This window comes from Hyposmocoma kahamanoa, unplaced genomic scaffold (assembly GCF_003589595.1).
Source record: "Hyposmocoma kahamanoa isolate Upper Pololo Valley unplaced genomic scaffold, ASM358959v1 168, whole genome shotgun sequence".
In the NCBI taxonomy this organism is placed as follows: Eukaryota; Metazoa; Arthropoda; class Insecta; order Lepidoptera; family Cosmopterigidae; genus Hyposmocoma; species Hyposmocoma kahamanoa.
In genome coordinates this window covers 898834-913751 of record NW_020653608.1, presented here as the reverse complement: position 1 = coordinate 913751, position 14918 = coordinate 898834, and the positions used below count along the sequence as shown (strand labels likewise).

Genomic DNA, 14918 nt, shown 5'->3' with positions numbered 1-14918 from the left:
TCTTTTTCGTACAAAAAAAATTGTTGCCTCTTTTTCGTACAAAAAAAGTACATCAAAATTTGTAATAAGTATGGAAATTACATCATCGTATTCGCCATTTTTGCCCACGACTTTAGGCAGAAATGGGTAAATCCCTGTTGATTGGGTTTTAATCCACTGCCCATCTCTGCCTGACTTCGACAAACACATTGACAAAGCATTAGTGGAGTATACAAACTTTGTATCAAACTACCTAACCGCATATCCCCTCAATTATCGCAAATCCCCTTGGGATTTCTCCCCAAGTAATGTACACACATTTGATGACATATACATAAGAAGATGACCCTACGGGTTGAACCCTTATTGCATAATTTATTAGTTTACTGCTTCCCCTTGTGATCACCTATATAAATAGGGAGATGAATGAGTTATGAAACTTGAGTTTGCAAGCAATCGTGCTTGCCACTATATCTATACAGTGTAATCGTTATAATATATGGTGTTGGAAATCGAACTCGGGATTGCTCTCCCGTTTTCCGTTCGACACAATTACTGACAAATAAGTAATACTCGACCATCGTGTATATAACTAGAAATAGAGACGAAATGTCATTTAATTTGTTTCAAAACGATGCCATATCATTACGGTGACAACTACGCTCCGATTGGCCAGCCCGTTGTCAATTGTTTCACTTCAAATCGACCAGTTTAACTTGAGCTTTGCTATAATGGATGGAAAATTGCAAAATTACATATTTATAATATTCAATTACCGATGAAATGTGATTCAGTTCATTCGTAATTATATGTTTTGCTGTTTCCCACACCACTGAATGGAACAGCCCCCCATAGTTAGAGATATATTATCTTTATTACAATAAATACAGAATATTTTTGGAATACACGGAGACGTATACACAGGTCAGTTGTTGGCGCTTTACTATTTCAGCTTTTTTATTTGTGATTACAGTGAAAACGAGAGTTGATATTTAAAAGTGATATAAGTCAAGTATGAAGCTTCATTCAGTCTTTAATTAGGTCGAGTATTACTTATTTCACGGTAATTGTGTTACAGACGGATGTCGGGCAGAGAAAGGGAGTAGACCTCCAGCATGGTAACCGTTTGGCCACGGTGCCTTTGTGGCACGTGACAACTGTCACCGTAAACTCATCGTCCAGACACTGAATAACGCCAAGAAACATGTCATGACTAACCTGATGCGGCTTTAATTTCTTGACGAGTCCTCTGTCAACCTCTATAAGCGGCTCCTTGGTCTCTGGGTCGAAGTCAAGTACCACTTTGTCCAGAACCACTTCGTCCGGTTTGCCCGATTCATCAAATTCCAGATTATTGTACTGAAAGATTAAAATAACAACAATCAGAAACTTGTCTATATTGACGACTTGCACGTAAACGCATAGAACAATAAATACAGTAGAAGTTAGCGAAGCGCGCGTGCCAACTGTAGGCGTAGTTCCGCCAACTTGAGCTCAGTACGCCATTTTCGCTTCAGACGTTATGTTTGTATCAATTCTTTCGCGCAAATTCTGTAAAATCGTAGAAAAATGCCTTATTGTGCAGTTTTCGAGTAAAAAAATGATCGCCGCACCAAAACCCGTGGTATTCCATTTCATCTTAACTGCCTCCGTGGCCCAACGGTTACCATACCGGACTGCCACGCAGAGGTCCCCGGGTTCGATTCCCGGGCCGGGAGAAATATTTGTATGACCTACATTTATTTCTCTCGTGAGTTTGGGTGTAATTTGTGGTTGTCTATGTGTGTGTCCATGGCACCCGCGACTCAGGGTTTCCCTAGTGCGGGGCTATGTTGAGTGTGTGCGTTATTATTATGTTATTATTATCGATAAGTGTTATTTTAATGAATGTTCAGTTGTACCAAATTAATCCTTTATACCGTAACAAACAAAAATAAACATTATCCCAGAGTAATACGGTCGTGTTATATCTTTTGGAGAACTAAGTAAACATCTCGAATTTTCCACGCCAGTAGCGAACAAAAGTTTACCGCAAACTTGCTTCATAAGTGTTTCGTTAATTCTATACTTAATTAATCGAAATAATTATGCAACGTGTGCGTTAAAGAAGACATCTGTTGTAAACAAGATACTACTTTCTATTCGTTCAGATGTTAGTCGTTCTTCGTAGTCCAGCTGCTGACCGCAAAACGGCAGCGCGTTGAGTAAAATTTCAATATAAAATCAAAACGTCCTAACTTGCAATACAGATATTGTACTTTCAACGATGTAGGGACTGGGGTAAAGTTAAATTATATTAACAGTCCAGAATTTGTTACATCTTTTTAAATTAGAAACCACAACCGACCATTACCAAGATTTGACAGTATTTATCGTTTGTTTATGTTCGTTTTGGTGTTCGTGTTCTGATAGTAATCGAGACTTAAGTCACGTCCACTGTTTTTTTTTCTTCCGTGAGTAAACGCCTCCCCTCTCTTAATGAAAAAATTATAATTGTTTCTTTTTTTTGTAGACAATCACACCAATTGCCTGGTCTCAAACTAGTGTACCTGTACTATGATCAACGATATTCACTCTGGGACACTTCCCAGAACACCCAGACTAGATCCAATTCAGAAAGTTCATTTCTTAGTGCAGGAATTGGCCTTAGTGCAGACTTGTAACACGTAAGAGGCTGTTGATTTTCTTAAATAAATAAAAATAAATATGCTCACTGTTTTTTGTCTCTCAGCGATACGAGCCAATCTCTCCCTTTCCTCGCGCGCCGCTCTTTTGGTGGCCTCTTCCAGTTGATTCTTCCCCATAACCTGTTTACATATTCAAAATGTTAGTATAATCTTTCTTGACTCAAAAAAATATTGATATTTCGCATGACAGAACAACGAAACTTTTACAGAATAATCTCAGTACAGAGTACTAAAAAGAACCGACCTCAAAAGTACGTGGAATTACATCTATTTGACAAGTTTTAGTGAAATATAGTAGAGTAACATAGTTCGCCACTATACCTATATAGTCCTAACTTGACATAACATTAATAAAAATCGGTTCTCACTACTCAAAGTATATTGAGAGAGAAAAACGCCTTGAATTGGAGAATAGCAAAACCAACCATTAAAATAATTGCTCCTTAAGTAAAATTTAGGCGCTATTTATAAAAATGAATGTTCATGCGTGATCAGCAACCCTTAGAGGTGGATGATTTTCTTCAAAATAAAATGGGACCACTATGGAGGTACCCCCTTTCCAACAAAAAAGAATCATGAAAATCGGTTCACAAATACCGAAGTCATCGCGTAACATACATACAAAAAAAGAAAACATACAGTCGAAGTAAAAACTCCTCCTTTTTTTGAAGTCGGTTAAAAACAGTGACACATCATGCATTCGTTCGATTTTTCACAGAGGACAAAACACTTATTGATATAGTATAATATTTAAAAAACTCAAACGTGGTCAGTAGCCTTAAAAAGAAAAAAAATTAAACTTTTTAATTTGTTTTCTGTAAATTTTTTGCATCCGTAAGTTATGTCACTTTCACAGGAGGTGTGATTTATTCTGTGGACAAGGATGCTGATAAGCAATAACGTGTTAACCCACAAAAAGTCGAAAATTTAGAAATTAATGCCAAATTGTAGCTTGTCGTCTCGTCTACATTTTACAAATATAAGTGATTTGAAACCTCCAAGTAATAAAAAAACCGTATAAACGTTGACATAAATCCATAAAGCCGCAATCACAAAAAAAAACTTTAGACGCCATTTTCTCAAACTATGGTCATACAAAACATTACATTGTGTATATATATGTATATAGTCTCTACTAGTTTGCAAGTGTTTTCAATTTTGTCAAATGAGTTTAGTTTAAAAAAAGGGTGTCTATATAGTTAAAGATTTTGTGAACTGACCTTCCGGATGTTCTTCCTTCCATGTTTATTTTTACCCTCCCTCTCGTCTTCCGATCCTGAAGCATCGCTGTCTTTTATTTGTTTTATGCGCCGCCGTTTCTTTTTACTAAAATAATATAACACTTGTCATGAAATTTCAAGATTGAGTAAGCCATACATCACACCACGAATAATAAAATGACGAAATCCAAAAAATAGCATTCGTGGGAAACTGACAAATTGAATAAAAAAGTACCAAAAATATATTTTTTCATAACAAATATAATTTTGTCATATTTAACACCAGACAAATGACACATGGCTGTTGGTGCCGCTTAATTTTTTAAAATCTATTTTGATAATTACCAAAATAATGTTTTTTTAATACATAAAGAAGGCAAACGAGCAGACGAGACACTTGATGGGAGGTGGTCATCGTCGCCCATGGACATTTGCATCAGAGAAGCTGCCTAGCTGTTGCCAGCCTTTGAGATTCTAGGTGTTCCAGGGCCCCAATTGCTAACTTTCTTGAAACTATTGGTCAATGTAAGTCCATTGAAACTCCATTGAGATCATAACGCACTGTTAATACAATAGTGTATTAACTCAAAAAGTGTATTTTTTTCAGAACCGATGAAAAACTAATTACTCATTCCAGCGAAATATTATTAAAATTTATGTATACGTTACTGTTTCTTTATTACAGACATCTAAACAATTCCCTGCTCGCCAACTAAAAGGAAAAAAATATCTTAATATTTTTTTAGAAACTTATTTATTAAGACTGTTTTATCCAGAACAAGTTCGCAAAAAGTTTGTCTCATTTTGAGTTAAGTAGACTTATTTTAATTGTTTCTTACAATATTTTAACGACGGTTTTATTGATGTGTAGAGAATCAAATTTTACGTTCAGCAATAGCATAATCTTGAATTTCACGTATTTTGAGTTACAACAATATTGTAACAGCAGTGCGATTGCAATTGTGTTAATATTTGTTATTCTGCTAAAATCTAGTTGCAATGACAGTTGAGTCTAAATAGAAGGTCAGTGGAACGGCAGTAATGGCATTAATTATTAACTTACGACCGATGATGCCTTACTTATCTATGCCGTAATTCTTTTGTTTCTTTTTATTTTTTTAAGCCCCACACTAGGGAAACCATGTGTCGCGGGTGCCATGGACACACACATAGACAACTACAAATTGCACACAAACTCACGATAGACATAAATATAGGCCATACAAATATGGCTAATAAGGAATCGAACCGGGACCCTACGTGGCAGTCCAGCATGGTAACCGTTCGGCCACGAAGGCAGTTATTACTATGCATATCTTAATTTTTATCTCGCTTAATTAGCAATTTAGTCTGCCTGCTGTGAGACAACTAATTCTCGATGATCGTCATGTGACATATCGAGATATGGGCGTTATTAGGCATCCCAGGGACGACCATTCAGAAGATCTTGCATGAGGCACTTAGTATGAGAAAGCTAGTTTGCCGTTGGATCCCGCATTTGCTTTCCGATGATAATAAGTGGGCCCGAATTAGATGGTGTAAGAAAACTCTTCAAAGGTTCAACCGTGGAGAGTTAAATCACGTATACGACACCATCAATGGTGACGAATCTTGGATCTATGCCTACGAGCCTGATTCCAAACAACAATCTACAGTCTGGGTCTTCCAAGACGAGCCAAAGCCGACTAAACCTATTCGCTCTCGAAGCATTTCAAGGAAGATTGTGGCCATGTTTGTTGCGAAAACCGGTCATCTTGCGACGATTGCACTTGAAGATCGTAGAGTTGTTAATGCAGAGTGGTATACCACAGTTTCTTTACCACAAGTCTTTGTCGAACTTCGGAATCTAACTCAAAGCGACGCATCATCCAACACCATGACTTGCGCAAACTATTCAGTATTTGAAGCAGAAAAACGTAGAAATTCTTGACCATCGTCCATAGTCCTGACCTAAGCCCTAACGATTTCTTTACATTTCCTAAAATTAAGAAAACTCTTCGTGGTCAAAGGTTTTTATCACGTCGGGGTCACCAATCTAGAATCTTAAGTGGGTGGTCCTATTAACCACCCGAATTTAACGTGCTCACTATGGGGATTCCCGATAAAGTCAAAACTCCGTTATAATTTAGTTGTCACACTTTTATTGTACACTGCCAAATAGTATACGGTACAAAACAAATGGAAGATTAACTCGGAACTACTTATGGCGAGGAACATTGCTGGAATTGTTCGGACCGGGCGCGCCATGGACGACGACTGACTGCGCACACGCAGAGGGCTGAAAACGTAACGTCAGCACATGTGTCCCTACACTGTAGGGCCTACAGGTTCCAGTCCGGTGAAGAAACAGTCGACGCTTTCGAGACAGCCATATTGAACACCACTACTTTGGAATGGTACAAATGTTTTAATGACTGCTTGAAGCGAATGGGAAAGTGTATTAAACTACGTGGTGAATACTTTGAAAAACAATAAAAGGTACTATAAGGTTCTAGTAGTGTTTTCTTCTTTAAACGACAAAACTTAAAAGGCATGCCTCGTAGTACAGATCGAAACAGAGCTTTCGTAGCACAAAAGAAATGCATTAGAGCAATTTGCGGAATTCCCCTGGATGACACATGCAGACCCTGAAGGTGTTGGTCTGTTGCCACTACTATCATTATATATATTCGAAATTTGTATCTTTGTACGAAAACACACATATTTGTTTAAGAAAGCATGTGATGTGACTACTAGACTCTGCAGAAACCCGAATAGACTTATACTTGACACTATTCCTATGACTGCTAAATACAGCAAAAGTTTTTTAGATTTTTATTGAATTGATATTCAATTATTTTTGTGAAATTACTCTACTAGTTTGTTTGTTGTATTAATAATTATAACAGTAAAAGTTGTTTAAAAACGTTTGTTGACTTATACAATAAAATACCACTTGAGACTAAACTATTACACTTAATTTTATTAAAAATAAAGATGTACAAGTGGTTAAATAAAAATATTTTTTATGACCTAAACGAAATATTTGACAGGAAAAGTGATGTAAGATATAAAATCATGAAAATTGTCATTATTGACCAAATTAATTTGTAACTTGACATGTTTGTGACATTTTTTTTATTATTGTTGTGGTAGTCTGATTGACATTATAAAAGTAGACATTTGCATGCTATTGAATACATGCGAAACATGTTTGTACTGGCACTGTCTCTTGTAACATCTTCTGTTATAGCATGTATTAAGCAAATAAACGAATTATTATTATTATTATGAACAAATAAATATAAACCATAATTAATAAAACATAATTTACTCTAAAACCTAGGGCCAGATTCAGAAATTACTTACCCTTCGTCAGAGGACGATCCAGCCGAGGCATCGCTGTCGGTTTCCTTCTTCTTCCTTTTCCCCTTCTTGGCAGGCTCAGAGCTCTCGTCTTCGGAGTCCTCGAAGTCGCTGTACTTCCCCGTAGGTTTACGCTTCGAGTATCCGACTTCAGAGTCTGATGAGATCGCGTTGGCTTTGCGACGCTTCAATTTTACACTGCGAAAGAAATATACTGTATAATAAAGAATTAAAAACATCACACAAATCACGTATACGACACCATCAATGGTGACAGAATTAAAAACATATAATATTATTATCCTGTACTAGTAACTTACTTGTCAGTATCTGAATCGTCTTCTTTTTTTACATCCTGCAACAAAAACGTGATATTTATCTATCAATATCAATAAACATTTTAAGAATAATAGGTCGCACATGCAACCAAATATTGTCCCAACACAAAAATGGTAGCATTAAGATTGCACGACCTGAAAATGAAAAAAATGAATGAATCTTATTACGAATGGGATTATTTTTATTTATACATAAGAATCAGTTATCCACTTATAAACGAGAATATATGTAAACTTATTGGTTCCATTCAGTAATTTTTTGAACTTTCAAATCGCGTTTTCTCAATTCGACCATTTTTAAGTTACGACAGAATTGGTGTAAATGCGAAGTAGTAAATTATAAAAACGTACATCAGAGCTCTTATCTTTATCTTTGGAGGTGTCCGAGTCACTTTCTTCGAGTAGGTCGTCTTTAGCCATATGTTCCACGACAGACCCGTTCAGACCCGACAATGTGACGGATGGCAATTCTAAAAACAATACAATAGTATGTATTTCTTTACCCTAGCATTACTTGGTTCTAGAAATTGTAATCAAATTAACGACGATATTTTTATCTTTAATGGAGTTAAAAATAGAAACAAATTTTATTTCTATATATTTACAAGTAGAGTCAATATTGTGTTACATATTTATTTCATGAAACGTGGTAATTCATTAATGTGAAATGGTAGAAATCACAAGTTATTATGATTCAGTCTGTGACTTCTTTGGTGAATAAATAAATACACAAAATGGTTCAATGGTGTACAAAATTTTGTGTAATCCAGATTACTTCTAAAGTTTCGACAGCTACTTCTACCACCTTTATCCCTTGTATCTCGTAGCTTACTTGTTATTGTCAACAATTACGTGAATGACGATTAAAGGCTAGTTCATATTTTTATTGTAAACACAAGGTTTTGAAAAATAAATTGGTCAGAAACTTAAGGGACGGATAAGATCCCCGATTGCAATGTATAGGGACTACGAAAGGTTCAACTATGCTGATAGAGTATACATACACTTTACGCCCTTTCTCCCCATCAGGATAGGCAAAGCCCGTTATATCACGTTAAAAAAATAAATTCATTTATTGAGTCAAAAATGTCACACGAGAAGTGATTTTACCATTCACTCTCAAGACAAATTAAGTTTTAATAACTTTCGTTCAGAAAATAAGTCAATGTTCTGACATTAGTTACAAGGATCACTTACCTTCGTCGCCAGCATCATTCTCAGCCGCAGACAACTCATCAGAGCTGCTGGGGACCTCCAGCAGACCTTCCTCGCCAGCGAAAAGCTTACTTTTGGGTCTGGTTTCTTTTTTAGAACTCGACTCTGTTTTATTAGGTTTGGAGTCAGACCGTCGACGAGATTGGTTCAAGGTTTTCAAGTTTGTCAATCTGTACAGGAAGAATTAAAAATCTTTGCAGGGACTATAATTATAAATAATCAAAACTGACGTAAAATCTATACCGATATGTAGTAGATATACTTTTAACGATAAGTCGATCTAAGCACCGAGATATTTATATATATAACGTACTATATTAGTTTACCAGATGTTAGCCAAGAACACAAGACACACAAGAGACTAACACTTTGAATTTTCTTTTGTTTGGCAAATAAAGCATGCCTAGTGATTAAAATTACACACCATTTAACCCTTTATATACAACAGTATTTACCCTTCAATATCTTTGTCGTCCTGATTTTCTGAATGGTTGCTGCTACTGCCTGGTTTCTCACTAGAACGGCCCATCTGTAAGTCAGTTTCTCCATTTAATTTTTAAGCTTTAAGATGTGATAAACTACCTAGGTATTTAAAACTTTTACCAATTTGCCAAGATTCTTCCCTCGACATTCAGTAAATTGAAAAAGGAAACTACCGCATTTGATTTTTAATGTCCTGTACAGATCAGTTTCCATACAAAGAATAATTGAAACACCCATTACATACAAATTGTATTTAATGGCAGACAAGAATACTGTTTTCTATACAAAAACAAAACAATTCAGATTTAAACTTAACATACCTTTGCTTTTAATTGAAACAATTCTCTTATCCAAACAGTAAACACAAAAAAATTAGAATTTCATCAGGCACTGTACTTTCACCTTCTTAGCTAAGTTTGTACAATAATAACATAATTACAACTGTATTTAACTAATTTGTATTGTTTCTTAATCTACAATAACCTAACCTTTTTTCTACTGGAATTGGAGCTGTCATTGTCTTCCTCTAAGTCCTCCTTTTCTGAAAGCGTGGAGGTTTTCCTTTTATTTTTATTACTTTTTTTAACCTGCGTTAATATGTCCACATCTGAATCTGAAGAGGATACCCGCCTCTGAAAAACTGCTGATGGCATTTTCTCCTCATCAGAATCCAATGCTTGTAACAAATTTTTTTTGATATCTTTGACTACTGTTTTTAGTTGTTCATCTTCAGTGTCAGAACTGGATGAGTAAGTCAGTAACATTTTTTTAGCATGCATGCTTTCCATGATATGCTTCCTTTTCGACTTTGGTTTGTCATCACTCTTCTTTCTTTTAATGGGCTTAGGACTATCACCTGAAGAATCTTTGAGTAAAGAAGACTTTGCTATTTCTTTTTCATCACCTTCTGTGGGAGGAGTCTTTTCGTGGTCACTAGTCTTTTTCTCCTCAGAGTCATTATTTTTGTCTCTGCTGGTTTCCTTAAGCTTTTCTGGCGAAGTTTCTTTATCACTGTCATCTGAGCCTGAATTAGCCTTACTACACTGAGTGACTTCACTTTGTTGATTCTCATTATAAGTTTCTAGTGAATCATTATTTTTTTCATCGTTTTTTTTACTATCAGAGTCTTCTATTGATGAATGGTCAACATTTTTCAATGTTTCTTCACTCTCCCTGCTTTTCTCATCCTTATCAATACTATCTTCTTCCTTTGGAGGGCTTGACTTATCTGCTAAGGAGTTTTCAACATCGTCGGCTTCATCTTCTAATGAATTTATTTTAGTTTTCCCTTCTTCATCATTTTTATTAGAATATTGGACAGTTTGCGCATCTGTTACAGGATCAGATACATTTTTCTTATCATGGCCGCTATCAGAATCTGAGTCATTAAGTAAAGCAGCTTTTTTGGCTTTGTTGCCACATTTAGATTTCTTAACATTTTCGTTGTCAGAGTTACAATCTGACAAGAACCTTTTAGTTTTCCCTGTACTGTCGTCTTCTTCATCAGAATCATTTTTATTAATTATATTTGTCTTAACACTTTTCTCGCCATCTGATTCACTGTCGCTGTGTGATCTGGGCTTGCTTTTTCGTTTAAGTTTTTTTTTACTCTTTTTGTGCTTTTCTTTACTGTGCGATTGTGGGTGGCATTTGCTAGTGGTGTCTTTACTTTCTTCACACGCTGCCAGACTATCAGAATCTGATTCATTTAAAATAGCTTTTTTATTGGTATCTTGATTTTTGTCAGACATCTCTTCTATCATGTTTAGCTTTTCACTTGTATCGGAGTTAGATTTATCAAATGTGCTTTTAGCCTTGGCAAGTGGCTCTACGACATCAGAGCTAGGCTTTTCAACATTCTGCTCAGAATCAGATTCAAAGAGTAAAGAACTTTTTTTGTTTTGTGCATTAGAATCATTATTCGTTTTTTCATGTTCTTTCTGTTGATCATTTTCTGAATCTGATTCATTAAGCAAAGAATTCTTAACTTTTTGCGATTCATGCTCCAAGTTACCAATCTGTTCTTTATCCGAGTTATCCGACTCTGAATCATTTAGCAAAGCACTTTTCACTATATTAATAAGTTCTGGTTGAACAGCATTTTCATTGTGACACACTTGTTTTGTATTTTCGAGATTATTAGCCGCACTTAAGCTATTACATTGGTTTTCATGCAATACTTCTGCAATTTCTTTACCTATTTCACAAATGACAGTTGCACCTCGTGTAACCTTTTTTAAATTATGGCCTTGTAAAAATGCTACAGTTATTTCTGGCAGATGTTGAAGATGTATTGAAAATTGTTTAGGTTTAAAGGTTTTCACCATTTTTCTCTTTTCTTCCCAAAAAGCTTCCTCATCATCAAACTTTACTTTTTTAGACCTATGCTTCTTCAATTTCTTGTCCTCAGAAAAATCTTCTTTCATTTTATTATCTCCTATTGAACATTTTCTATTTAGCTTACATGTTTTGTTACCAGGCTCGTCATTGTTTAAACAAGCTTTTTCCAATAAATCAGGTTTCAGGAGTTGACTTAGACTGACACATTTTATTAAAGATTTTTTAGCTTCTGGATTTCTTTCTTGTTGTTCACCATCCTTAGCATCTTCCATCTGTTCATCACTCTGATTTTCTTGACTGACATTAACATTGGACAAATTATTTTTCTCACTTTCAGGGTCTGTTGCACAATTTGTTACTGCAGAATCTTTTTTGTATGCATTAGTTTCACATTGTTTCTGTTTCTCCTTTTCATTGTCAGAGCTATCATCATCAATTATTGTAACACGTGTCAACATTTTCTTCTCACTTCTCATTTCATCTTCAGAACTATTATAATGCTTTGACTTTTTGCGGGACTTGGGTGCGCTTTCATCATCAGAAATAAGAGAATGTTTTAACGTGTTTTGGGACTTGTGAGTGCTTTCATCTTCAGAACTAAGAGAATGCTTTGACTTTTTCCGGGACTTGGTTGTGCTTTTATCTTCAGAATTAAGAGCGTGCTTTGACTTTTTTTGGAATTTGAGTATGCTTTCATCTTCAGAGCTAAGAGAATGTGTTGACATTTTTCGAGACTTCTGTGTATTTTCATTTTCAGAACTATTACAGTGCTTTGGCCTTGTTCTCAACTTGTCTGTTGTTCCTTCATCAGAGCTAATGTGTATTGACTTTTTTTGGGACTTTTTGCGTACAGTTCGAGCATATTTGGACTGTTTAAGTGATTTGTGTGCATTTTCATCTTCAGAACTATCTAAGCATATACTATTTTTACGTAGTTCCTGTGAGCTTTTGCGTTTTGAAAAATGTTTAGACTTCATGGGGGTTTTAGATGTATCTTCATCTGATAAACTATCAGAACATTTGGACTTTTGGTATGACTTATTTGAACGCTCATTTTCAGAACTATCAGTACATTTGGCCACTACATGTTTTTCTTTATGAGCTTCATCAGTTTTTTCTGCTTCATTTGAGTCAACAGAGACACTACTTTTTTCTGTTCTCTGTGCTCTCTTTGGTTCCTTATCAACTTCCTCTTGCGATTCACCTAAGGATTCATCACAATTCTTTTTCTTTAGATGTTTCTTATTATTGGGCTCAGTATGATCATTTTCAATAGAACTAGTACTGCTTGCTTTATTAACTTTTTTCTGCTCAGGTTTAGATTCCATGCTATGATCATCAATATTTGATTCTGGTTCTAGTGTAGTTGGCATATTATTTACATCTTCAATTTCAGAGTTATCTATAATTGATTTTTTTAATTCTAATTTTTCTTTGCAATTCGACTCATCTTCATTTTTCTTTACTATCGTATCAGTTTCCTTCAATGCTTGTTCCTTCAGAGCTTGCCTCTCTCTAATACGGTAAAGCTTACAATTATAATAAACTGGATAGTTTTCCAACAGAGACATAGGAATTTTCTTAGCCAGAACTTTGACTGAAGTAAAATGCTTAACAGAAATCTTTTTAGCTACTTTCAATTTTCGGGAGCGGTATTCGAAATAGTGATAATGGGGCTTTTCTTTCACGTTTCTATCAAATTTTTCGAAATTTTTGTCCTTAGATTTCTCTGTATTCTTGTCAAGCGTTTTCCCGCCTTTACTAGTAGTTGGTTGTTGCCCGGCGTCGGCAATGCTTAGTACTTTGCGAATGCCGCTTTCAACGTTGTCAAGTGATTTTTTGGATAATTGGCATATCAGCAATACTTTATGAGCGGCTTTTTGGACAGCATGAAAATTCTTTAGTTTTTCTTTAGATATTCTCTTCGCCTTCAAACTCTCAGATCGACTACGTAAATTCAATCCCAGCTTGGATAAATACTCCATCGCTTCGCACAACACATCACAAACAGGAACATCGTCCGCCATTTCGCGTATAGCTTGTCTTGCGAAATTATCACACAAAAATTCGATTGCACGCTATACAAGATGAAACAGACCGAGCAATTATAATATTAACACAATATATCAATAGGGGTGCAAAACTTAACAAAAACGTAGATTACGACGATTACGACGACGCCATTTTACACAAAGAAAATAAAAAACCATAGAGAAAAAAAAGTATTTTTAAAATGAAAGAGTGACAGTGGACACTGGATCCCAACACCATTCAGTCAACTGACGAAAAACTACGTCGTTCGTAAGTGATAAAATAAAAAATGCAACTTGCACCAGTTGAAATATTCAAAGAAAATAACAAAATAGACTTAGCATCAATTATTACAACGGAGAACGGACATTTTACATTGCCCTAAACGTTATTCTTCCAACACGTAAAGGCATTTCATGGAACGGAACGTGAATCACACATAAGGGCATCTCAATTTAGTTGGGTTATACACCGAACTATATATACAACTATAACACAAAATAGCGGCAATAGGTATACATACGAACTATATTACAGTACATATGAGATTCATGAATAATTTCGGACTCTAGTAACATAAACGCATGAAATTAGAATCATGGCTACAATATTCATTGGCATGTTACCTGTTAGATAACGGTAAAAACGGTGTCTCTTGAAGCAAAATAAAAAACTAATAAGGTATCAATTTTTTGTACTCACCTTTCATGTAAATGGCTGAACTACTGATTTATGGGATGTTTCTTGGGTCAAGAAGAGTCAATTATAATTGTAATACATTATTACACTTTGTAATATGAATTACGCACTAAATTACACACATTTCTCGACGAACAACCGAAAAATCGGCGAAATATGCAAGGAAGGTAAACTATCCAAAACAGTCGTGAAAAAGATCCATAGACAACAGAGGAGGACAGCAGGAGCGGGAGGGAGGCAGTGGGAGTCTAGAAAATGGGGGAAATCGATCGTTTTCGCCATATACAACTACCTATATTGTGATTTATTGGTATATGACATGCTTACTAAAAAACTCTAAATGATCACATGATAAACAAAAATAAAATGAACGTTAAAGCGAACTATCATTCAGTAGTGCAGTGTTAGGGAAATTATCTTAAACTGCTTAACGTTTACGTCACGATGAATTGTTGCAATTCATATTGTTGGTGATAATGGGATAATATATTTTTAAAGCTCAATATTAAAAATGTAAACGATACGTTGAATGGTTCATAGTTTTTTTAATACAATAAGTGAGTGATTAAAAAACGAGTTAA

General features: G+C 35.3%; 1 protein-coding gene across 4 annotated transcripts in view; it reads right to left on the bottom strand.

The window, feature by feature from the left end:
• Positions 1 to 14578, bottom strand: part of LOC113225616 (transcriptional regulator ATRX homolog) — a 55555-nt gene extending 40977 nt beyond the window's left edge. For 3 of the 4 annotated variants that reach the window (XM_026457971.1, XM_026457973.1, XM_026457974.1), the window contains exons 1-9: positions 9756 to 13809; positions 9240 to 9313; positions 8767 to 8954; positions 7921 to 8039; positions 7552 to 7586; positions 7235 to 7429; positions 3887 to 3992; positions 2694 to 2786; positions 1198 to 1338 (exon numbers count right to left, since the gene is read on the bottom strand). In XM_026457971.1, the coding sequence (XP_026313756.1) occupies positions 1198 to 1338; positions 2694 to 2786; positions 3887 to 3992; positions 7235 to 7429; positions 7552 to 7586; positions 7921 to 8039; positions 8767 to 8954; positions 9240 to 9313; positions 9756 to 13634 (4830 nt within the window). In that variant the 5' untranslated portion in view covers positions 13635 to 13809. Of the gene's footprint in view, positions 1 to 1197; positions 1339 to 2693; positions 2787 to 3886; positions 3993 to 7234; positions 7430 to 7551; positions 7587 to 7920; positions 8040 to 8766; positions 8955 to 9239; positions 9314 to 9755; positions 13810 to 14340 lie in introns of those variants that run through there. The other variant, XM_026457975.1, reaches the window with a different exon arrangement.
• Between the last annotated feature and the right edge of the window lie 340 nt (positions 14579 to 14918).